This window comes from Pipistrellus hanaki, assembly GCF_964339955.1.
Source record: "Pipistrellus hanaki genome assembly, chromosome: 15".
NCBI lineage: Eukaryota > Metazoa > Chordata > Mammalia > Chiroptera > Vespertilionidae > Pipistrellus > Pipistrellus hanaki.
In genome coordinates, this window is record NC_140517.1 from 23,792,508 (window position 1) to 23,818,071 (window position 25,564).

General features: G+C 40.7%; 1 protein-coding gene across 1 annotated transcript in view; it reads left to right on the forward strand.

Moving 5' to 3' along the window:
- USP10 (ubiquitin specific peptidase 10) overlaps positions 1 to 25,564 on the forward strand; it is a 51,512-nt gene that overhangs the window by 23,101 nt on the left and 2,847 nt on the right. The window contains 10 exon segments of the mRNA XM_084905561.1: positions 2,400 to 3,440; positions 13,639 to 13,730; positions 14,223 to 14,332; positions 14,745 to 14,800; positions 15,031 to 15,134; positions 15,997 to 16,096; positions 16,805 to 16,982; positions 20,083 to 20,248; positions 23,518 to 23,662; positions 25,344 to 25,409. Of these exon segments, the coding sequence (XP_084761687.1) occupies positions 2,400 to 3,440; positions 13,639 to 13,730; positions 14,223 to 14,332; positions 14,745 to 14,800; positions 15,031 to 15,134; positions 15,997 to 16,096; positions 16,805 to 16,982; positions 20,083 to 20,248; positions 23,518 to 23,662; positions 25,344 to 25,409 (2,058 nt within the window).

Below are 25,564 nucleotides of genomic sequence, written 5' to 3' on the forward strand. Positions count from 1 at the left end.
GTGACGATATACTTTGCACATAGTGATCAAGCTGCAGATGTTTACTCGGTGCTTTAAATGGTTTCATTATTTTCCTTTCGTGTTATACCTTTGTCTCTAGTTCAGTTAGTGGTCCCACCATCTTCACAGTGGCATACGCTAGAGATCAGAGGCTTCACTGCGAATGCTGCAGTGATCAGACTTCGAGAAATACCATGTGAGGATGTAATTGTTTTCATTGAGCTGGGTTTCCTTCTCCCAATAATCCATGGCATTCCTGACCTGAGCATTGAGTTCCCATGTACCCATTATATTGACTGGATTGTTCAAAGAATTAGTTTGTAGGACTTCTTCCAGTCTTTCAGTTTGACAGGGCCTTGTCTAACCTCTCTGCCTTGCAGTGCAGTGTCCATGCTGAGAATTTCTGGGTAAGAAAAGGAACTGTTGCCCTGGTCAGGGGGCTTAGTTGGTTGGAGCGTCATCCTGTATACTAAAAGGTTGTGGGCTTGGTTCCCAGTCAGGGCGCATACCTAGGTTGTGGTTCCATCCTCAGCCAGAACATGTACAGGAGGCAACCCATCAATGTTTCTCTCCCTCTCCCTCTCCCTCTCCCTCTCCCTCTCCCTCTCCCTCTCCCTCTCCCTCTCCCTCTCCCTCTCCCTCTCCCTCTCCCTCTCCCTCTCCCTCTCCCTCCTTCTCCCCCCCTCTCATTCTCATTGGTGGCTTTATATGTAAGCTTGCTGTTAAATGTAATTATTGTCAGTAGTCATTTTTCAGAAACTTTTTGTTTTTGTGCAGGCCCCCTCCCACCCCAACCCCAAGGAAGGGGTGTTTTGTTAAAACAAATGAAGAATTAGGAGACTAGGTCCTGCCCGCACTTACTGGCATACAACTGGCTTCTCTCTTGGACTGTTTTTTCCTTCTATAAAAAGACTTCCAATATATTTAGTACTCTGTAACAAAACATAATTCTTTTGATACATATTAAGATTTTTTTCTTGAAATACATACCTTGAAAAAAGTTGGCCTCTTATGCTAGACTTAGAAAAATCTTCAGATATACACTAAAAATGAATTATAAGGCATGTGTTCTTTTCTTAACTGCAAAATTTATTTATAGCTATTTTATCAGTTATGAGCTTACATTGATGATGGTGTCAAAAGACACAATTGATTCTAAACCTAATTTCAGAAATAAGAACTATGAAAAAAAAAAAAAAAAACCACACACATCTTAGAGTAGATGATCTAGGATGTCAGCTGGGAAGAAGTATTAAAGGGTTCCAAAGAGATTTTTTAAAGTTCATGGACTGATTTTTATCTTTTGGTAATTTTGGAGATATCTTCATCACCCATGGCCAATATGAATTTATTTAGTGGACAATCAACATGCATTCATGCAGGCTATTTTCAGACTTCAATTAAGATTATCAATAGTGGAGTTCAGGAGAAGAATAATTTTAAAAAGTGCTTTTGAAATATACCTTTATGTAGAGGATGAATTCTTGGTATAGTTTATGCTTTTTGAATTATTAACTTACACTAACTAGAGAAGCCATATATGGGGGGGGGGGGGCGGATTTTAAGTCTCAAGTTAGTCGTGATTTTCTTTTATTTATTTAAAAAAATTCTCACCTGAGGACATGCCGTGGTGGGGTACGGGGGAGGAGGAGGGCAGTCAATGTGAAAGAGAAACATGGATCAGTTGCCTTCCCTCGGGACTGAACCTGCAACTCAGGTATGTGCCCTGAACGGGGATCAACCATTGGTGACCTTTTGGTGCACAGGATGATGCTGAACCAGCTGAGCAACTCTGGCTGGGTGTGTGTGATTTTTTTTCTTTTCTTTTTTTTTGGGGGGGTGGAGGGGTGTGTGATTTTCTTTTAATTGTCTAAAAAGCTTATACCTTACTCTCAGGTATAAAGAAAGCTAGTCTTGAGGGATGTTTATAGATAGGCATAATATTATTTGTTTTATTTTTATTTCCCCCCCCTTTTTTTTTTAAATTTATTAAGGTATTCTATGAGTACATATCTTACCATTGCCCCCACCCCCACCCCCATACATGCCCTCCCTCCCCAGAGTTTTGTGTCCATTGGTTGTGCTTATATGCATGCATGCAAGTCCTTTGGTTGTATTTGCTTTATATTATAATTTTAATTTCTATCCTCTGGAAGTCCCCATTAGCTACTCTGAGAGTAGAAGATAAATTCAAGCTGTTTTTCATATCCCCAAATTAAATATAATCTTATAACAAATTATTTATTCAGCAGAGAAATAAAATGTCAGCGTTGTTCATTAGAAGACTTTAGTGTTTCAGTTTTCAAAGAGAAAATAAATAATTATTGGCATTTTTTATAGTTTGTATAACTGTATTCGTAACTAATGGGATGTTTACTGACTCTTTTCTTTCTAAATAGGACAAGAATATCAGAGAATTGAGTTTGGTGTTAACGAAGTAATTGAATCCAATGACACTTTGCAGAGAACACCCAACTACAGTATTTCAAGCACATTGAACCCTCAGGCCCCTGAATTTATTCTTAGTTGCACAACTTCCAAAAAGACCCCTGATGACATAAATAAAGAAGCCAACTACAGCTCCATTGACTGCCAGTACCCAGGCTCTGCCCTTGATCTGGATGGCAGTTCCAATGCAGAAGCAGAAGTTTTGGAAAACGATGGCACCTCGGGTGGTCTTGGACAAAGGGAGCGGAAAAAGAAGAAAAAACGTCCACCTGGATATTATAGTTACTTGAAAGATGGCTGCGAGGGTAATATTTCCACGGAAGCCCTGGTCAATGGCCATGCCAGTTTAACCATCCTGAACAGAATATGCACAGAGGATGTAGAGTTGATGAGCAGTATGCCCTTGCTGAGAACACCCAGGACTTGTAGCAGCCCTCAGGACTCCACAGACTTCGTCAGTGGTGCTGTGCCTGGAGGTTCTTTCCCTGGGGCCCTGGACAGCGATGCTAGGACTGAAGGGCAACCTGAGGGCTGCCAGGGGCCTGACTTTGAACAGTCCTGCCTTCCTGCAGAGGCTGACAGGGACAGCCTGTTGAGGACAGCTGTGGCTCACCCTTATGTTGGGACTGATACTACTGAAAACCTTGGCGTTACTAATGGACAAATACTTGAATCCTTGGGTGAGGGCTCAGCTGCCAACGGGATGGAGTTGCACACTGTGGAAAGCACGGACTCGGACCCAGCTAAGGCCGAGAGCACTTCCCCTCCCACCGAGGCCCTGGCCTCTGTGGTGGGCACCACTCCTGTCAGTCAGCCTAAGTCATGGGCCAGTCTTTTCCATGATTCTAAGCCCTCTTCCTCCTCACCTGTGGCTTCTGTGGAAACTAAGTATTCCCTTCCTGCCACATCTCCCCTGGTCTCTGAAAAGCAGGCTGAAATCAAGGAAGGGCTTGTTCCAGTTTCAGAGGATCCTGTAGCCATAAAGATTGCAGGTATAGTTCAAAAGATACAGATCGAAAGTGAAGAGGGGAGCAGATCTCATCACCTGTTGAGTGAGAAGTTTTCAACAGTCTGGGCTTACGAACTGTGGTGATAGATTGTTACCCAGAGCAATAGTAGGTTATCTGTTTGTTAATAGGAGTTTCTGTAGAATGCCTGTGCCTTACATGTTATCTAAAATAATATATAAACAAAATGAGAGGGGGCTGTCATAGCTTTATGTTAATTGAAAAATCTGTCTGTTACCAGTCCTTTTCTATTGGCAAATACATTTCCATTTCTTGCCCTTTGATCAAGTATTTCGGTTCCATTGTGACTTGTCCTGTCTGTTACATCTATTGTACACCTTTGGTATAATTCACTTTGCATTGTTTTTATATTTTTTAGATACAAGAAAGTATTTGGGGTTTTTTTTGTTTGTTTTTTTTAAATGCCTGTTTTGAGTAAATGGATTTTACTTAGTTTTAACACATCAAAGTTAGCTCTTGACACAAAAAGAAAATCTAACAGCTTGACTCAAAGTTAAGGTTTTATTTTGAAGTGGTAAGGCTTAAAAGTGAACCAATTCAAAATAAAAATGTAAAGCTGCATAGTTTGCAACTTTTTAAATTAAGGTAGGAAGTCGTAAATACAGAGGAGCATCTATGTTATATATATCTAGGAAGCCAGAGCTATTTCTTCAGGTTTCATCATACCATGCTTAGTAGCCTATTCAGCTTCCTATTCCATTAGCCGAGTTAAAATAACCTGTCTTACTGAGGCTTCATGTGATACCTTCTGATTTAACATTTTGGAGCACCTAGCAGCATTACCAGGGATGAGGAAGAATGCAGTAGCAAGCTCTAAAATGTATACCCTTTTATGAATGGTCAGAATTCCGTCAACTATAACCATTCTTTTTTGATGGTCAGAATTACATCAAATATAAAACATTCTTTTGATGGCAGTAAGATGACAGCAATCAATACTTTTTATTTTAAGTGAGCATTTTATTCCTTATACAAAAATACATTATTTACTCTTGATGTCTGCAGTTCTCTTAAAATAAGGAGATAATTGATAGTCAGTCATCATTTTGGATTTCATACTTATTTTTAAAAGCCAGGTGATTTTTTTTTTATTATAACTTTTAGAAATTATTCATTGCAAGGGAATGCTGTTAACAGGATAACACTATAAATTTGTATAGATTAAGTTAAAAGCTTATTTTAACCTTTAATGATAAGTGCATAGTAGGATGCTTTTAAAAATGTGCATTCTAAGTTGAAAGTCTTGAAGTCATTGTAGTTATACTTTTATTCCTAAAAATTACTTCACAAAGGAAAACCTCTCATTCCTGGGGAATTTTCTTAATCTTTAGTTACAATACGAAAGGAAAGCTTTATTTCAAATGTTTTAAAACATTATAGGCATATAACTTTAAATGTGGTTTGATACATAGTTTGCTTTGTTCTACTTGTGTTAAAGTCTACTTAACTTGCTAAATCTAATGTTAACCTGCTTTGTAAACTGCTGTGTATGTAGGAGCTCTTAGTTACTGTATCAGTGGAGAGCATTGCTACAATCCAAGTAATTATTTTTGAATGAATGTGATGTGTCTCTTTCCCATTGCTCCCCCATTTAATTTCTTAATACTATTTTGATTAGGCCAGTTACAAAGATGAATTAATTATCTGAGCAAAAGTTTAGTTCCTTTAAAAATATTTTATTCTTTTGAGTCTGTTTATTGAGCCTTAGAAATGTAGAACATGGTTTGCTGACTGTTCTCAGTATTACTTTCTGTAAGATAATGCAGTGGTAGTAGTCACATTAAATAACACTTGGAATCATATAGAGCTTAGGTAAAGTGGTATTGTTTGGGATATTTTTCCCTTTGTCATAATCTCCTACTTACAGATTTACTTTATAAAAATGATAAAAAAAAAATGCATTCAATTTGCCATGTCAGATTCACTGTCACAAACTGGCCTTCCATGGGCACGCCTTTAAGCCTAGTCCCACTATTGTAAGCAGCATTTAACTGACATTCTAGCTCCATTAAAATATCTGTTGATTTTGGTTATCATAGCATTTGCTGTACATTAGCATCTAACTGATTCTACTGAGAGAGTAATTTTATGTCTATCATTATACTTACTGGCTTTTGGGAAAGAGGGAGAAGAGAACAGTTCAAACATTGTCAGCTGTTTTGAATTCTTCACATTTCTGGATCATCAGCCCTGTCATTAAGTCTCTGTTTAAAATGCCAATTAACTTTTGTATAATCACAAGTGAGATACTATCGTAATAATTAGGATACTAATTAAGATCACATATAAGGACTTTTGAAGTGGAATATAACCAAGTCTTGATTATTCGTAAACTGCCTTAACCATTACATTAATGGGTTCTGCTTTCAACTTCTTGGTGGCAGGGCTATCTTCACAGTGTAGATTATTTGTGAACATTTTGTTCCATTGGCTGTTTCTTAAATATAAACTCTGTGTTACAAGGAGATAGAAGGAAAGAACACTTCAACTGAAACACCAGTAATGGAGAGAGCAAGAAAATTACTACAAGTTGAATGTGCTCAGGAAAATGAATTTCTGGGTCCATATTTAATTGAAATGTAAACACAAATTTAGCCTTTTATTGACCTTTGTTTTGTGGTTTGTAAATCATATTTATATTCACCAACTTCCCCTTAGGAAATGTTTTCTTAAGTAGTTTGCATTTTCTCTTCAGATTCTCCAAAGTAGCGGTAATATAGCATACCCTAAGCTAAAAAGAGTTATAGTACTTGATGGCAGGAATCCACCTTGTGGGTTGAAAGTTCAATCCATATCTGATTCGATATGTATATGTCCTCACTGATATTTATCATGTGTCTCTATTTTATAGAACTAAACTGAGAGAGCCCTTCCACTAAATAAAAACATAAGCCAATCTGTAATCAGTGGTACATTTGGGTTGCTTTGCTGTCCTCCACATGATGAGATGTATTCTTCCATAGTGATGTAATGAGGAAAAGAGAAACTTTTGGATAATGTTCTGGACCCATGGTTGGCAAACTGCAGCTCACGAGCCACATGCTGCTCTTTGGCCCGTTGAGTGTGGCTCTTCTACAAAATACCATGGCCTGGGCAAGTCTGTTTTGAAAAGGTGGCATTAGAAGTTTAAGTTTAAAAAATTTGGCCCTCAAAAGAAATTTTAATCGTTGTGCTGTTGATATTTGGCTCTGTTGACTAATGAGTTTACCGACTACTGTTCTGAACAATTAGGAAGATGTCAGAAAAATAGGTCAACATATCAGAATGTCAATTATGGGGCAATTATTGAGTGACTCAATGACAGTTCTGCACCTTGCATTTTCATGGATTATAAATGGTGGTATGACCTCTAAATCCTAATTTTAGGAAAACAAAATTTGATGTGTAAAATGTGTCGGAATAATCATAGCTTATATTGACTTAAATGTTTACGATGCTAGTATTGCCACTGAGTTTATAAATCATTTCATTTAAATGGTATGTTGCAGCATGCAAGCTCCTGTATATGTCTTGTAAAATACAAGAAACTATATTAACCACTCATTTTTTTGTATGCCAGATTTCACAAAGTTGAACTTTAATCCAGCCATTTAGTGTTTGAGCTATTACAAACGTGAAGACATCAGTTCCAATTCCTCATCTCCTATGTGATACGGAGTCCTTCTGGCATTCGTTCCGCTCCAGTAACATTGTTTTGGGGAGGCCCAACAACTGCTGGGGGAAAGGTGGGCTGGGAAGCCATTTAGGAAAGGTGCTCTCTGACGGGGTCTGAGGAGTAAATGACACCAACAGTGATGATTGAAAAGAAGGGAAAAGTTTGGCATTACAGTAAGCTTGTGATTATTTGCTAAAAAAGAAGGGAAAATGGCTTACTAAGAGTGCTGACTTGGGACTGCATGCCAGATTTAAAGTTTCAGTTTCAGGAAATAACTTTGCCCTCTCTCTTTTATGATTGTCTTTTTGATTTATTTATTTATTTATTTTTTATAATTGTAGTGCTTATTAGACTTTAGACTAGGAATGAAATAGTGAAGGAAATGGTGATATTGTTAGGAAAGGAACTTAATTAAATAGAGCCACAAGTTATATGAAAAAATTAAAAGCAGCATTCATACTGGCTTGTCTGCAAGTCATGAATAATTGACTTTGACTTTTGAATTATAGAAATAGGATTCATTCATTTTAATACGATTCAATAATAGTGACAGGTGACTATAGGAATTAGAATGGTTTTGCATTTGTGCTATTTTATGAGGAGGGAGAAGAGGAGAAGCGCACCGACGAACTTCATCAGAAGTTAGTGTGTCTCAGTTTGGGGTTATTGAAATTATTTGGGGCAAAATGCTCAATGTGCAATATGTTACCAAAATGAACCTTTAAATTATTTAGATATTTGGATTTAAGAGAATCCTAATAAGAAAATTGTAATTTTTTACAATATTGCAATCTTTTTGAAATGGAACTTTAAAACAACTTTAAGGAATTTAAGCTAACATTTCTTCTTGGAGTACTGAAAATTATACTTTAAAACTCTTCCATAAATTAATATTAGTGCTTTATCCTGTATAATAAAACCCTAATGTGCAAATTGACCGAACAGCAGAATGACCAGTCACTATGACATGTACTGACCACCAGGGGGCAAGAGCTCAACTCAGGAGCTTCCTTTGGGATATCAGTGTGCTCCCATTGGTCAGCCAGAAGCCAGGCTCATGGCTGGTGCAGTGGCAGGAGCCTCTCCCACCTCTGAGGCAGCACTAAGGAGCAGTGAGCCTGGTTTCTGGCTGGCGAGCACAGCAGTGGTGGTGGTGGTGGTGGGAGCCTCTCCTGCCTCTGCAGCAGCACTAAGGACCTCTCGAGGGATGTCCACCTGCCGACTTAGGCCTACTACCTGTAGAGTGGGCTTAAGCTGGCAGGTGTACATCCCCTGAGGGATCCTGGACTGTGAGAGGGCTCTGGCCAGGCTGAATTCTTAGTTTTATAATAAGGATTATGGAGTGTCTGTAATGAGCTGACAACCCTGCTAGGAGTTTTCTGTACATGTATTACATTATCACACAGTAGCCTCCCCACGTCTGATCGTAGTGTAGTCTGTTACAGGTGAGGAAAGAGTGAAGTCATCTGCTCCATAGTGTGAAATGAAGTGGCAGAGCCAGGGTGTGAACCCAAGTGTCTGGTTTGTCTTCCTGGACCCTTGCCCTTGCCTTTGCCTGCTTTTTCCTTCAGCCTCTCCTGGAGGCTTACTGAACTATGTGATAGAATGACCTTTGAAGTTTACTGGGTCATTTCTGTCCAATCTGAATGCAGCCATTTACCATAACCAATAACTTTAGTCTCCAGATGGTTAATTCATCCCATGCTACTGTCTAATACAAGGGTGGGGAACGTCCAACCCAGGTGCCATATAAGGCCCATGAAATCTGGCTTGGCCCTGCCAAGGCATTAGGGGTGAGTTAATTAAATGTTAATTAATTATAGCAGGCTAATTTTTAAATTTTGTATGGCCCGTGAATGGTGTGATAAGTAACCACATGACTCTTGGCAGAAAAACGGTTCCCCATTCCTGGTCTAATATGTACTTACAGTATGCCATTCACTAGGTCAGTAAGTACCAATTGTCATTGCCTTGACAGTTGTCTACGGAATAAGGTAGGAAAGGAACAGATGGCAGCTCTTATTTGCAGAAAGAGAAGGAATCATTTGCAGAAGACGAGACTTGATGTAGCCAATAGAGATGACGCTATCAGGCTAGTGACAATCGAAGTCCTGTTACCCAAGACAGGGAAGACTCGGCCTAGTACTTAGCCGTGTGAAGGTGTTGTCTATAAAGAGCTGCCTATTAAGGGAAGGAGCTACACCCTCCTGATACAAGGTAACCAGTGATAGTGTCTGTTGCTTGGGAGATACATTGGGTCACTTAGATTGAAGTAAGTTACAATTTTAAGGAAGACTGTTTCCAATTGTTAATTTTACTTTGAGAGTAGTGTTTAGAATCTTTGGAAGATAGTAACAGAATGGTTATGTAGTTTAGTTTATGGAAGACTTGCCACAGTAGAGAAAATTTTTCTAGAATAAGAGCTTAATCATTAAGGAAACTCTAGATTGTTCAGTGTCTCTATTTCCTAAATCTGTAAAGACTTATTAATCTACATTTATGGAAATTGTACCAGAAGGCTCTTTCAAAGAATGCTCAAGACTTAAAAATAAGCTTGTTTTGTACATTTGATAATGAATCCTTTGGTTCTACATTGTTTCAGAGTTTTTGCCTTTTTAATTTTATAGATATAGTAGAGGCCCAATTCACAGATTCAGGCACTGGTGGGGTCCCTTGGCCTGGCTTGTATCCCCTCGCAATCCAGGACCCTTTGGGGAATGTTGGAGAGTCATTTTCGGCCCAATCCCCCCAGACCAGGCTGAGGGATCCCACAGGGCTTCCAAGTATGCTTATAAGATTTTTGGTTAATCTCTTCCTGCCCCCTCCCCCTTTCCTCTGAGATTCATCACTCTGTTCCATGTCTGCATGCCTGTGTGTTGAGCGTCAGCCCCCTGGTGGTCAGTGCGTGTCATAGTGCATGTCATAGCAAACAGTAAAACGGTCACTTAGGCTTTTATATACAGTATATAGACTAGAGACCTGGTGCACAGATTTGTGCACCAGTGGGGTCCCTCGGCTTGGCCTGTGGGGATTGGGCCGAAACTGGCTCTCCGACATTCCCTGAGGGGTCCTGGATTGTGAGAGGGTGCAGGCCAGGCCAAGGGACCCCACTGGTGCACAATTGGGGCCAGAGAGGGACTGCAGAGGGCTCCAGGGAGTGTCCACCCTTCTTGCCCAGTCCCAATCAGCTGGACCCCAGCAGCAAGCTAACCTACTGGTTGGAGCATCTGCCCTCTGGTGCCATTATAGCTACTGGTCGAACAGTTGCTTAGGCTTTTATATATATATATAGGTGTCTGCTTGGAATGTTCTGTTGCAGTTATTGAAGAAACCACTAGGTGATGCTAAGAGACTTGAATTTCAGATTGTGGAAGATCAACAGTGAAATGGCATTTTTACCTGCTTGCTCCTTAAAATACACAAACCAAAAGTAATGGCCAGAAGTTGGCATCCATTCAAAGAGAGGGTTGATTAGAAACTAAAGATTTCTGTCTAACCAATGCATGCTGTTTCCCAGCTGAATGTTGGAAAGAAGTCAGTCAATTTTAAGTTGGATCTGTTCTCTAAATTCCAGAGGGTTTAAATGTTTCATTCTTCAGGGGTGCAGATTATTCTGGGCGTGGAGCTTAGTTAAGCATATAAGAGGAGATGACTTTTCAGTGGATCTTAGAGCAGTTCATTCTTGATGTTTTTGTATCTGCTTTTTCAGAGTGGAGTTAGCCTTGTAAATTATTTTTTTGTTTAATGATATGAATTTAAAGTGCTTTTGGTTATCTATAAATATATTGGTTATTTTGTGTTTTGAGTCTATTAAAACAGCTGACATGGAAGGGAGTTTTAGATCTTTTATACATGTCCCTGGCCATTTCTTTCCATTTCCCCCCCAGTGTCTATATTGAACAGGAATTAATGTCATCAAGCCCCTTCTCCACCTCCCTCTTGGACCTTCACCCCAAACCCTCACCCTAAAAGACTTTGCCTCCTATGCCCTTGAGACCCTGAAACCTGCTTCTGTCCCCACTACTAGTTTAAATTCCCTGTCCTTCTGGATCACTGTCACAGATTCTGGCCTGTCCCGGAGACATGGTGCTCCTTAGGATTCCATTTCTGAGCCATTGCTTCTCTTGCTGCATGTGTTGTCCAAATGCACACTTCCAGCCCTAGCTGCAGGGGCCTGGTGTATGTTAAGTGTAGATAGTATGTACTTGCTGATCTGTGATCTGTGGCGTCATCTGGGTACCTCTTCTCAGCACCTCTAAAAAGTAAACTCATTATCTCATCACAGTACAGACGAAAAGTAATCCACTCATCTTGTTATATTTCTTCTGTGGATAGAAGGCACTGTTACCCCAGCTGGGGATGGGCTTCTGGTGTCAGCTGCCGTTCGTTGTCATCAGCTCTGGCTGCCTCAGGGTTTATCCAGTCCTTAAATTGGGCTGAGCATCCCTTCCATCGATCCCTTTCAGCTTCACCTGCCCTGTGATGTCCCTTCCTCACTGGCTGCAAGCTCTCCTGCGGCAGGGCCGGGCTCAGCCACTTCCACCCATCTCCGTGCCTCCAGCAGCTGGTGCCCATCATGGCTCTGCAAAGGGCAGCATGTCGTTTAGCAGAGGTCCTGTGTTAGGAAGGCGGTTGATTTTGAGTTTTATATTCCGTAAAAACTTAATTGGTTCTAGATATAAAAGTACCATGACGAAGATTTATAGGTGTCCTGCTGGGTGCTATTTGGGATTGATGCTTATTTGAAATTGCAGGGGGTTTTGTAGTGTTTGTGTTAACTAATTGCCCTTCTTGGCACACATTGGAAAATAAGACTTGTGATAATATGGCTCTCAGACAAGATGGGAAAATCTGTTGTAAGTAGATCTTGGAGAAGAGTTAATATCTGAAACCTTAGGATTTTAAAGTGGAACCCGTTGTCTCCTGAGAAGAAAAAGCCCAGCTTCTGGAGTCAGGCAGACCCAGGTTCACGTGTCAGTTCAGTTATGTGACCACCAATTACCTGACTCCTCGACCTCAGTTTTCTCACCTGTAAAATTGGAGTGATACTGCTGTTTGCTGATAGGGTTAAGATGATTATGAAAAATACAGATAAAACAGCACAGTGCCTGCTGCATGACCGCTACTGTCTGTGCTGGGTGTTATCTCATGGAGACTCCTGGTTCAGTTCTGTAAATGACCCAGTACTCATCGAAGGCACAGTACTGTTCCTTGTAGTAAGAGAGGTAAGAGGAGTTTTGCAAGCTTAGTCCAATTGAATAGATTGCATTGGATTCTCTTGAGCCTATAATGTTTTCCTTTTTTATAAATGGGAAAATTATTCCCTGTTCTTCCTCAATTAGAGGAAAGAGGGCGTTCACTCTCACAGGAGAACCTGGTGGAGTGGGTTGATGTTAGAATTTTGCAAATTAGTTCCTTCATTTAATGCTTAAGTCTGGGACCAGCCAGAAAAGGCTTCTTTTGTTTGAGCAATGCCTTGGAAGGATGCTGCCATTAAATGTATGCTCACCTAGTGCTGCTTTCCCAGCGCACAATGTAAAAGTGAAGGGAGGCTGTGTGGTCTGGCCACACACAGACTGCATTTCAGGTGCTGGGTGTGCTACCTTGCTCCTGTGTGATCACAAGCAACTATTTAACCTTCCAGGGCCTCGATTTCCCTATTGGTGCAAGGGGAAAGGAATGGTACTCCTGGATTAATAAGGATTAGGTACAGCCAGTTAACATGTAAATTGTAAAGCACTTGCTAAGTGTAGACAGTGTCTATAAATTGTAGCTGTTACTATTACAAGTTTTGAAATGACATTTCTGAAAAATTTAAAGTATTTAATTTTAAAAATCATTACAGCATTGTATAAGGATGGCATTTAAAGCTATTTTAAGACTATGAAGCAGGGACATGTCCATGGGTGAAACCCAAAGATAAGAAGTTTGTTTCTAAATGGGATAAGGGAATTCCGGTGAACAAAACAGTCCTAAACTCGACTTCTAATGAAAAATATAGTTTGGTTTGTAGAAGATAGTAGTCTCCCAAAAACAGTCGTTGAGCACCCATTGTGAGGTGTTGTGTGCTGGAGTAGTTGCTGGTGGTTCGTTCAGACATGGAGGAGGCTCAGACTCTGCACGGAACCCCTTAATAGCCAGCGTCTCCAAAACCATGCTGCTACCAAGGCAGGCCTAGCTCTCAGTCTTTAAGAGGAAAGGCTGTGTTTTTTTAAACCCTCTTAATACTAACATTTGTTCCTTATTAAAATAGTTATCATGCTTCCTAGTTATATTCCCACAAGAAGACAAATGTTGGTGTTTGGGAGAACTGTTTAAGAATTTTAATCATTAAGTAATGTACATGATGTTGAATGGAGTGAAGCTTTAACTCCATATGCCTTTCCTTTGGATATGTGCTTTATTGGAGGGGTTTTGAACACTCTCCCGGATAGAGCATAAGAATTTGCTTCAGTGTTACTCACTAGATGTCATTAACTTCTTACATATGCTTCTTTACTCTTTCAGAGTTACTGGAGAATGTAACCCTAATTCATAAACCAGTTTCATTGCAACCCCGTGGACTGATCAACAAAGGAAACTGGTGCTACATTAATGCTGTATCCTTCTTAGATGCTGTTCCAAGACCGACTTACTAGAGTTTTCTCATCCTCAGCCTCCATGGGGCATCTACCCTAACATTTGAATCCAGAAACGTGGTTCCTTAGTTTGCCTACCTTGCCTCTAAACAGTGTTATTCTTCATGCTCCAGAAAGATTTGTTAATCTGGTAACGACAGAATCAGGCAAGTTTTCTTAATAGAGTGGTCCCAAATACTAAGGCAGAGTGACCATTTACAAATGGAAATTTTGTTTTCATTGATTTATCTTGGTCGAGTCAAGTTCTTGTATGTAAACTGCTGATTGCAGAGTAAACCCTTAAGTGGGTATCAAAAGGCAGTTATTTGGTTTATTCCCTTTTGTGTTTACATATCTAAGTTGTTCAGTGTCCTTGGCTTACTTAGTTTTATGTGCTCTTGTGCCTGATGTGCCTTTTGGAAAGTCGGTGTGCCTGTTTCCTTTCCTTTACACTTCCTTACTGCCAATATTTAGACACTGCAGGCACTAGTTGCTTGCCCTCCGATGTATCACCTGATGAAGTTCATTCCTCTGTATTCAAAAGTGCAAAGACCTTATACGTCAACACCCATGATAGACAGCTTGTAAGTAAGGTGCTTAAAAATGTATTGAAGGGGAATGGGATTTTCCCCCTCTGATTATTAGAATTCAAATAGTTTAGCAAAGTGTTGATTTCCTGCAAATGAGTCCTATGTTATTTTTAAAAAATGTAGTATTCATGATTTTGTATGGAAGCTAACCAGAAACGGAATTGGAGCATTATTTATCTGTTTTCTTTAGATTCTGTGGAATAAATTTTAGTGTTTACCAGTTTATCACTTAAAATATACCAAAAACTTACATAGAAAAGATTTAAGAACTCACTAGTTATAGCATTTGTTGTCTAAAATTTGCTGTCTTCATACTAATTAATATTCTGCTTAGCCATCAAGACTATTTAATAAGAGCATTTCTTATAAAATATGTACTTCTAACCTTCCTCCCCCTCATGTTTAGTGTTCGGCTAATGAATGAGTTTACTAATATGCCAGTACCTCCAAAGCCCAGACAAGGTGAGTACAATGAGCTCTTCTGATGTATTACATATTGGGAGTTTGAACTCAGATACTAAATTTGATAAATTCAGTCTTATTGGGAGGAAAAAATTTTTAAAATAGATGTTACTATACCTATGCTATTTTCAGCATTGGGTGGATGTGGGAGGGAGTTTTGATGATTTTGCTTTTTGTCATTTTTAGGCTTCCTTTTTGTTATGAAAATCTATGTTCTGTTTCTGTTGCAGCTCTTGGGGATAAAATCGTGAGGGATATCCGCCCTGGAGCTGCCTTTGAACCCACATATATTTATAGACTCCTGACAGTCATCAAGTCGAGCCTGTCTGAAAAGGTTTGGGATTCCTCTAACATAGCCGCTGGAGTGTTGCCTTTTACTCCATTTTATGCCTTAACTATTGCTTATTCAGGGCTTGCCCTCTTTGTAAGTGCTGTGATGGGTGGGTGTGTTCCGTAGATTTAGGCTTGTTATGGAGTAAGTTGGTTGGATTCATTTAACGAGGTTGGTGATAATCATAATTAGAACCAACGTATCATTTACTGTGCACCAAATATTGTAAGTTCTTTTGTATATTAACTCACTTAACCCGGTGAGGAGCGTATGATTATTCTCTCCTTGTTATGCTTGAGAAGAGTGAAGTCACTGCTTAAGGTCACACAGCTTATACATGGGCAGAGCACAGCTTTAGCTTCAGCTCCTTAATCCCTGCCCTGAGCTGCCTTTGGGTCCAAAGGAGGCATTTGTGGCTGCTGATCTCAGGACTCCCAGCGTGAATGAAAACCCGGGGCTTGTGTAGGGAGGTGGCCCCAAACAGCGAGTTCTTGTTCTCCTATTTGATTTAACAAAACACCAACTTTGAAATAACTTTTCTTATAAAGGCAATGCATATTTATTGTAGAAAATTTCATAAATACAGAAAAGCATAATTAAAAAAACCCCATTAGTTCTATCATTTGGATATACCTGTTTAATTTGTCTCTCCTTTCCTCCGTCCTCCCCTCCCCTTCCCCATCTCAGCTGTCCAAAGAAAAACTCAAATGTTTGGGGGAGGAGGGGAAATACTTTACATGAGAATGTGTTGAAAATTTAAGAGGAAGCATAGTTTGAACATGCAGGTAGTTACATTCCCTGCAGGTCTTAGATAGTGATCATAGGAGTCAGTTGGAATTAATGTGGTCATATTTGCCCTTTTCAGGGTCGACAAGAAGATGCCGAGGAATACTTGGGCTTCATTCTAAATGGACTTCATGAGGAAATGTTGAACCTGAAGAAACTTCTCTCACCAAATAATGATAGTAGGTTATGATGTATTTGCAACAAAAATGTGTGAGGATATTTTCTTAAGAATTATTTATTTTGCCCTAGCTGGTTTGGCTCAGTAGATAGAGCATCAGCCTGCAGACTGAAGGGTCTCAGGTTTGATTCCGGTCAAGGGCACATGCCCGGTTTTGGGCTTGATCCCCATTAGGGGACTTGCAGGAGGCAGCCAATCAATGATTCTCTTTCATTATTGATGTTTCTATCTCTCTTTCCCTCTTCCTTCCTCTCTGAAATCAATGAAGATATATTAAAAAAAAGAAAAAGAAAAAAAGAATTATTTTTATTTTTAATTCTCACCCAAGGGTAGTTTTTTTTTCATTGATTTTTTGAGAGAGAGAGTGGGAGGAAGGGGTTGGGGAGAAATAGAAAGATACATGGATTAGTTGCTTCCTGTATGCAGTCCAGCCGGGGCTGGGAATTGAACCTGCAACCCAGGTAAATGCCCATGATCAGGAATTGAACTCTGACTTCCTGGTGCATAGGTCCACACTCTATCACTGAGCGCACTGCCCGGGCCATTGTGTTTGTTCTTGGTGTAGAGTCTTAATGCAGAACACACCCTGATTTTGTTCATAAGACTATAAATGACAAATCTCTGTAGGTGATGTATGTTGAACTTTTTTTATTTTAATGTTTTTGCTGTTATTGTGAAGAGTATCCTAAGCAGACTGTCTGTTTTCCAGAACTTCCCATTTCCAATGGACCCAAAAGCTACTCAGTGAATGAGGAAGAGCAGGAAGAACCAGGTGAAGGAAGTGAGGACGAATGGGAGCAAGTGGGCCCCAGAAATAAGACTTCAGTCACTCGCCAGGCGGACTTCATTCAGACCCCAATCACTGGCATTTTTGGGGGACACATCAGGTTCATGTTTTTCTGGAATATTTTAGTATTTGCCTTTTTCAAGGTTTTGAGATTTTGCTAAAGGGGGGAGGTATAAGACTTGTCCTAAGACATTTTGACTTTGCTGGTTTCCCTCTACACTTCTGTGTACTCTTCTCTTGGACTTCTAATAGTTCTCTTGCCAGCTGCCACTGCTTTCATGCTACCCATTGTGGCTTTTCGGTAGAGGGCGCTGTACCCATGGAACCTGTCTGCTACCCCCCCCTCCCCATTCCTAACTCCCCTCCATCAACATTTACATTCCCTCAGCCCAACTGTTCACAGCTAGATTGGAAGGGAAGAGAAGAAATTATGTATCTCATTGGAGGAATTGTAGGCACTGGACCAAGTGAGTTAAAAGTTAAGGGAATGCCGAAACCGGTTTTGCTCAGTGGATAGCACATCAGCCTGCAGACTGAAAGGTCCCAGGTTTGATTCCGGTCAAGGGCATGTACCTTGGTTGTGGGCACATCCCCAGTAGGGGGTGTGCAAGAGGCAGCTGGTCGATGATTCTCTCTCATCGATGTTTCTAACTCTCTATCCCTCTCTCTTCCTCTCTGTAAAAAAATCAATAAAATATATTAGAAAAAAAAAAAAAGTTAAGGGAATGTGGGAGAACTGCTTGTACATGAGGAGGACATGTGACCTCGCCTGGAGTACCTGGCACCTCCTGTACCCCAGTTTCCTAAGCCAGCTGCTTTACATGCATTCACCAAATCCCCCTAAAAGGCTTTTATTTATATAATTCAGCCATTGAGTACTGCCATGATGTTGAATGAGGGAGATTTACTCATCTGGTCTGAAAGGTTCTCATTATAGCACATTTCCTCCCTGAAGGCCTCACAACAGAGCCTACCAGGGTGGTGTATTAGTGAGACTCTCAGCATTTCGTTGCCCCAAATATTGTGTATCCACAAGAAATAATACCCTCTACAGGGTATTATTCAATAGGTTTAGTTCAATCCCTGCTCTAAAACAACTTATTGATAGATTGAGTACCTTTTCAACAGGCTAATGAAAAGCTCAGAAAATGTGCACTGACTTCTCACAAACTAGTCAGGGATGCTGGAGGACTGGATTTAGAAGCCAGTTGTGCCATGTGACCTTGAACAAGTCACTTCTGTGCCCTTTGCTGTGAATTACTTCCTGGGCCCCTTTCTATTCTGGAGTCTCCCGTGTCAGCCTGTGGTCAGGCGTGCTCTGGGGAATGCCCAACCTCCGATCGCTGCCGCTGTAACTTGTTTTTCCAGATATGGCTCCTTGGGTTGGGCCATGTTGGGAGGAGAGAGCAGGGGTCCAGGCCTGTGAACAGCAGTGAGAAGGGGCTGAGTGTATCCTGGGCTCTCCAATGGACCAGCAGCCTGATGGGGCACTCACTAAGGGATGGGAGAGAAGGTGATGTGTAGACAGAGCATCATATTTTTGCCCAGGTGTAGTGTCAGAATCATGGCTACTGTTGGCCAACATACCCAGGTTCCCGAATTCATCTGAGAATGACCCATGGAAAAGCCACAATCCACTTTGTGGCATGTCTGGCTTGGCCTGAATGGCTCTGCCATGGTCCCTCGCCTCAGCCTCTGGGTTCTTTGTGTTGAAATTGGTTGTTGATATGTCTTTTTTAAAAATGGCAAAAGAAAGGAAAGGAGTTGCTTCTTATAATTTAGGAACTATTCTTTGCATGGTAGCTATTGTTAAGTATGATTCTCTCTTCAAACAAGTGGAAAGGCTTTCTTCTAAAATTCCCCCTGTTGTGGTGGCTTTTCAGTTTCCACAGAAAGAATCTTTATTTGTTTGTTTTTTAAATCTTTAGTGTTGAAAGTTTTACATATATTCCCTCAGAAAGAATCTCTCTCCACTCTTTCCCTCCAGGATGCTTTTGATTAACTCTAGGCCCTTTGAACCAAGAGGACCACTTCTTGATTTCTTCCCCAACTTCAATTAGTGGTTTTCCCACTACTCTTTGGAACCAAGGGAGGGGATGAGTGTGGACATGCTTCCTCAGACTGTGTTGGGAAAGCAGGGTATGAAAATCAAACCCTAAGCAGAAAAGCTTTCAGCTCACTCTTCATGTGTCTGCTCTAAGAAGTCTGAATATCTAGCCACACCCGTTTTATTCCATCTACAAACTAGGTCACTCAGGCTGCAGAAATAGAATCCCTTGTTGAACTCTTGGAATATTTCCTTGCTGAGGCTAAGTGACAGATGGGCCCAACACACAAGTTTTACTCAGAAAAACTTAGAAAAAGAAAAATGAAATGAGAAACCAGCTAAGAAAACAAGGTTGAATTGGCATCCTTCTTCTTGAGGGAGGTAGCCCTGTTTCCTGGAATGTTAACTTGTTTTTTATTATACGCACCCTGCTCCTCTTCTTTGTAAGTCATTTTTATAGGGGAAAATGCCATTAAAAATATTCTGTTTACCTTGAGGTTTCCTCTCTTTTATTAGCGCAGGCTGCGATACTTTGAGAAAATGAAATGTGTCAGCATTTTGAGGCCATTTTAGATAGTCACATTTATTAACTGGTGTATTAAATAAAATGTGGAGTGGAAGTGAAGGAGTTTGAAGGTGAAATATGCTTTCTTCAGAGCCCTTCAATAGGAAATTGTCAACTGCTGGATTTAGTTGCTAGAAATACTTAGGCGTGGCAATCAGAAGAATTATAATTTTTTTTTGTTGTTAATCCTCATCCGAGGATATTTTTTCATTGATTTTAAGAGAGAATGGAATGGAGGGGGAGAGAAACATTGATGTGGGAGTGATACATTGATATATTGCCTCCTTCATACACCTGACCAGGGCTGGGGATCAAGTGGCAACCAGTAGGTGCCCTTGACCAGAATCGAACCAGGCACCTTTCAGTCCATGGGGTGACGCTCTATTCTTTAAGCCAAATTGACTAGGGCCAGAATTATTTTTAAATTCAGTATATTTTTGGCTTTTCTGTTCTCGCTGGTCTTCTGAAGGTGATTTTGAATAATCTTATTTTCAGTGTTTATTCCTCTTCTCCTGTTGGATAATCTTAAGAGAAAGTGGGAAGGAGTGGTCTCTTAAAGTTTTTTGTTTTTGTTTTTTCAATTTTTAGGTCCGTGGTTTACCAGCAGAGTTCAAAAGAATCTGCCACCTTGCAGCCATTTTTCACGTTGCAGTTGGATATCCAGTCTGACAAGATCCGTACTGTCCAGGATGCATTGGAAAGCTTGGTGGCAAGAGAATCTGTCCAAGGTTATACCACAAAAACCAAACAAGAGGTATATTCACGGTTGATCTTGAACCTGTCTACTGAGGCACTTGAGTATGGTGGAAAGAACACAGAATTAGGAATGAGGACAGGTGGATTTGAGTTCAGCCTCTTAAATCAGTTGCTTAACTTTTTTGGACTGAGATTTTTCACATTTTTAGATGAAATGGTTGAAACAGTTGATTCTAACAATCTCCTTTAGCTCTGAGTCACATAGCACAAGGGAACAGTCTTGGGGATTATTTATCCTGAGTTGCATTTAACTTTCTGGCTATCTAATCATGGGATCACGAAGTCAGTGCTACCCCTATCAGAGGCTGGTGGCTTGTTTATATTCCTGATATCATAGAGCACAGTTTCATGAGATTACTCAGGACATAAAAGAGATTCATAGCACATCTGTTTTGCATTTGATTGTAGATCTTCCAGGATTGTTCTAGTGCCTTTTGCCCTTTGATTTGATCTGGAAAAGATAAAAGTCTTTCAGCCTTCAGGAGTGGAGACACAGATTGTAACTTAGTGTGGTGCACCTGTCAGCTCAATCTGGAGAGAGGGGTAGATTCTGCTCTTTGAGAGCTTCCTAGTTCCTGGCTGCCCAGATGTACCAGTTTATGCCTGTTTCCAGCTCTTCAGTTGAGAATGTCTTCTCCATTCTCCTAAATTGTGGCAGTGAATTTATACACATCTATTGGGAAATGAGTGCAAGTTAGTGATGGGCAGTGCTTTTTTGAACAGTTTGTAGTATTCCTGTGAAGCTTGATTGAAATAATAGTGTGCAGTGACTGCAAAGTGAAGAATGACGTCCCAGTGTAGAAAACATGTCAGCTCCCTACATAGCTGAGGTGGACATAGCCTTGCCTTGTGACTCGTGACCTGAGTGAAGAACAAAAGTAGGATGTGTTCCTCTGGGGACTTCAGTGCATCTGGGGTCTCCTGCATTGGATTGGTGAAGCCAGCTCTTGGGGATTTGCAGAAACTATGCCTAATTCTCCACCATATTTTCTGATTCCTTCTCCTGGGCAGTTTTGCTTAAAATTTAAAAATGGTGGAAGCCAGTGTCAGAATCTTGGCAGTTGGCTTTGTGAATAGGCTAAGCAGATTCTAGGGGTGGGACTTAATGGAAGAGAAAGCTAGTGGGCACTTGTTTCAGGGAGGTGCTTTGTGTGGCAGGAATGTGAACTTGGTTGTGGGGCTCTCCACAGCTTGTTCTCTGGCAGCTGTGACTCCAGAGGTGGATGCACTGTGTTGGCCACGGGGGCACTCTTCGTGCGCTCTGAGCCAGCTGTGCAGGGCCGCCTACTCGTCCTGCTGCGGAGGCAGTCCCTGGGCTGTCGGGAAAGCCCTTTGTGATGTATCTATTGTTCCCGCTGTTGCTTCTGCTGCAGTTAAACTTGGAGTTTGGGGAGGAGGTGGAATGGGAGGTTCGGATTGAGATAGAGGTGGTTATTGGACTATTGTCAGAGAGTGCTAAGGAAAGATGATTTGTTCTTGGTGGCTGACTGAGAGAAAAGATTCAAGAAAGAAGTGGATTTTTGGCAGAGCTTTGAAGATTAAAAAGAACAATTCTAACTGTTCTAGCTCCATGGTCATGATGGTTATGTGGTTATCAGATAAGAGAATACTCAGAAAAGCAGATACTTGAGGAAGGGACATTTTGGACAACTTGTGATATCTGTAAAGAGCAAATAACACAATTTCTGTAATGTGGTTTTTTAAAAAAAACTTTAAAAAATACCAAGTTTTTTTTTTGTTTTTTTTTAAAATGTTTTTATTGATTTTAGAGGGGGCGGGGGAGAGGGAGAGGAAGAGAAACATCGATGGCACATCAGTTGGCTTCCTCCTGAATGCTGGCACTGGGGATTGAGCCTGCGACCTGGGCATGTGCCCTGACCATGAATTGAACTGGTGACTTTTTGGTCCATGGGATGACACTCAACCAACTGAGCCATTCTGGCGAAGCCCAAGTTTAATTTTATTATACTTTTAGGTCAAGTGTGTGTGTGTGTGTGTGTGTGTGTGTGTGTGTGTGTGTACATAGGATGATGGTTCATGGGACAGTGTGATTGGGGTCTGCTTTTGCTGAGTAATAAGAAAGTGTGCCTCCATTTGTCTAGAAATCCAAAAACACATTTAAGAATTTCCGATTAGCCATCTAGTGAACTGCTTGAGGTTTAACCAGTGAACTGCCAAGCATCCAAAATGGAAACCATCCCCACACGACATGATTTAAAAAAACATTCCTTTAAAATATATTTTTATTGATTTCAGAGAGGAAGGGAGAGGGGACAGAAACATCAGTGATGAGAGAGAATCACTGATTGGCTGCCTCCTGAATGTCCCCTACTGGGATCAAGCCCTGCAACTCGGGCATGTGCCCTTGTCTGGAATCAAACCTGGGACCTTTCATTCCGCAAGCCAACACACTATTCACAAAGCAAAACCAGCTAGGGCACACCACGATATTTTGAATTTAATTGCATCTATAGATGCTTATGGCGTACAAAAGGTTAAGGTAAGAATGACAGGTCTCTACACTGAGAAGCATCCCAGAGATACTTCAATCCAGCTCTCCCAATTCTCAGGTGAGGAACACGGAGCCATCATTCCTAGTTTCATGCTTTTCATTCAGTCACAAACTTTCATTCAGTCACAGATTCTGTTAGATACAGAAACACTTGAATATAAAGACACGGTGGGCATGTTACCTTTTCTTAAAGAGTTTATACATATAGAGAACAATAAAGGAATGAAGCATTGTTTGTGAGTTTGCATTTTAATAAGCACTCATTAGATTTGTGAAAGTATTAAGTTGCATTTAATAAAAAGCATTTATTAGAAGCTATGAAAGGGTTAGAATAAGTAGTTTTAGTGTTAAAGCATCTAATTCAAGAAACATATCAGCCTCAGTTTTATCAATACTGTGAGTTATTAAAAAACAAGCTAATAAATATATAACTCAAGATACCACTTAGTTAGCTTTTTTACAGTTATGCCAATTTGTCATTAGTGCCACAGAGCAAAGATTGCTAGCATGAGTTCACAGTGGGCTCAGGCGCCCCAGGGATCCTCTGCAGTTGTGTTTACAGGTATACATGCATTTTTCTGAGAAGGATGCCAGTGGCTTTCTAAGGTGTTGAAAAGATCTCACAACCCTGGAAAGGTCCAGAAGCTCTGCCATGCACTATAAGGAGCCGGCCCTTGAGGTCTTTGAGGGGAAGGGGCATGGCCTCTGCCTCCTGGAGTCAGATGGCCGCTGGACCTGTGTGCTTTGTGTCCCAGGTCGAGATTAGTCGGAGGGTGACCCTGGAAAAGCTTCCTCCTGTCCTTGTGCTGCACCTGAAGCGATTTGTTTACGAGAAGACTGGCGGATGTCAGAAGCTTATAAAAAATATTGAATATCCTGTGGACTTGGAAATTAGTAAAGGTGAGAACTATGTAAGGCAACAGCGTTTATGGTGACAGTACTCCTGGAAACCAGTGGGCATTTGACACATGAGCATTTCTGTAGAAGGTCAAGATTAAGGAATTTCTTGACTTTTAATAGACCTTTTGTCAAATTCATTAAAATGGCTTTTTAAAAATAAAGGCAAAAATAAAACATATACTCTTACTAGATTAGAAAAAAAATAGGTTTTATCCATCAAAATGAGTATCAATTTATAGATTAATGGTACAGAATAATTTTTCTTATACTACATATTAACAACTGTATGGATCAGCCTGATTAAATGGACTTTTTTTTTTAGTGAATTGGGAATGTTCTCTATAGACCACAGGGGGTTTCTTTGACCCAGTTGCATAACATACCTGTTAAGTTTGTGTGTTGCCACGAGTTTCCATCAGGTAACCTGGGCTTAGCAGCGGTGGCACATTCTGGCAAAATCACCAAGTTCGGGTTGTCTTGCTATAAGTACAGCTTGAAGTGGCTTTCCTTGAAAGCTTCAGAATTTGTGAAAAATGTTTTCTGATAATGAAGCTTGAGGGGGAGCAACACAAGTTAGAGGTGATTCTCCCAATAATCAGAGTGTCTGGAAAACAGGAAAGAGGACAGGGGATGGTGTCTCTGGGTTGGGTAGAGCCCTGGGTCCCTGTCACCTTCCCCGCCTCCCCTCCCTCCCCACAGCACGGCACCCACTCGCCCAGCCTTTTGGGCCAGTGACTCAGGAACTGGTGGGTGGCAGCCTGTGCTTATGCTCGGCTTCTATACCCCAGAGATGTTCCTTTTCTTCCTGTGGCTGAAAATGGACTCCTGTGCCAGTTTATGGTCCTCCCCTCCTCCGATAGTGAGCTGCTCCATTCTCAGGCAGCATGCTTTTCTGGTCCCATCTGAGGACCAGAACAAGGAAGAAACTCCAGCCGAGAATCACATATTGGGTCATCGTCCCAGTCTGCACGGCTTTCAGGAAACAGCACGCCAACAGTGACCCACTCTTGCACCTCTCCTCGCCCCCAAATTAACCACCTCGTTGGACTGACTTGTGTGGTTTCTTACAGACACTATTTGCATGGCTTTTCTCGTTACATGTATTTTTATATCAGCTGCCACCTCAGATTCTTTCTAGAAAGAGAAATGACAGAGCTGAGAAATAGAGAAGGAGCCAGTAATCTCCAGGTGAACTCTTCCCAGTATCGGAGTATGCTTCTGTAAAGGGGAACTTTGTGCTTTAAGGACGAGGGGGTCTGGCCTGCTCCAGCTGGCAGTCGGACCTCTTTGGAGAAGCCATATCACTGTTGTGTAATTGAAGCTTTGTGTCCTGGCTCCCATGTAAAATATTTTATTACTGCCCAGGTTTTTAAGACTGTTAAGAGGGCATCCCCCCACACACACTTTTTTAGAGCATCTGCTTTTAAGGGGTTTCTAGCATGAGCTTAATAGTTTCAGTATGTTACTCATACTTCTTTGATGGATTGATTGCTGATTATGTCTTTTACTATACTGCACAGCTAATTTTCTTTGTGGGTCACTTTTTATGCAAATAAGGGAATAGAGTTTTGTTCACCAGGTATTTCTGTGAGCGGAGACTTGTTAGTTTTTTGCTTCTGTTACTCTGAGACTCTCTGTAAGTGCTTTTATAGATTGGAGCTGTTGATATTTTGTTTTTCAGAGCTGCTTTCTCCAGGAGTTAAAAATAAGAATTTTAAATGTCATAGAACCTATAGACTATTTGCAGGTAAGTAAATTTGTACACTAATTCCCCATTAAAGCAATGATAAAAGAGTTTCTACTCAGGCAAATTTTGCCATAATGCCACTTAACATAAAGAAAAGATTTCACTATCGGTATTGCTATGGAATTTTAAGTCAGGCAATCATTTGAAAATGTGTG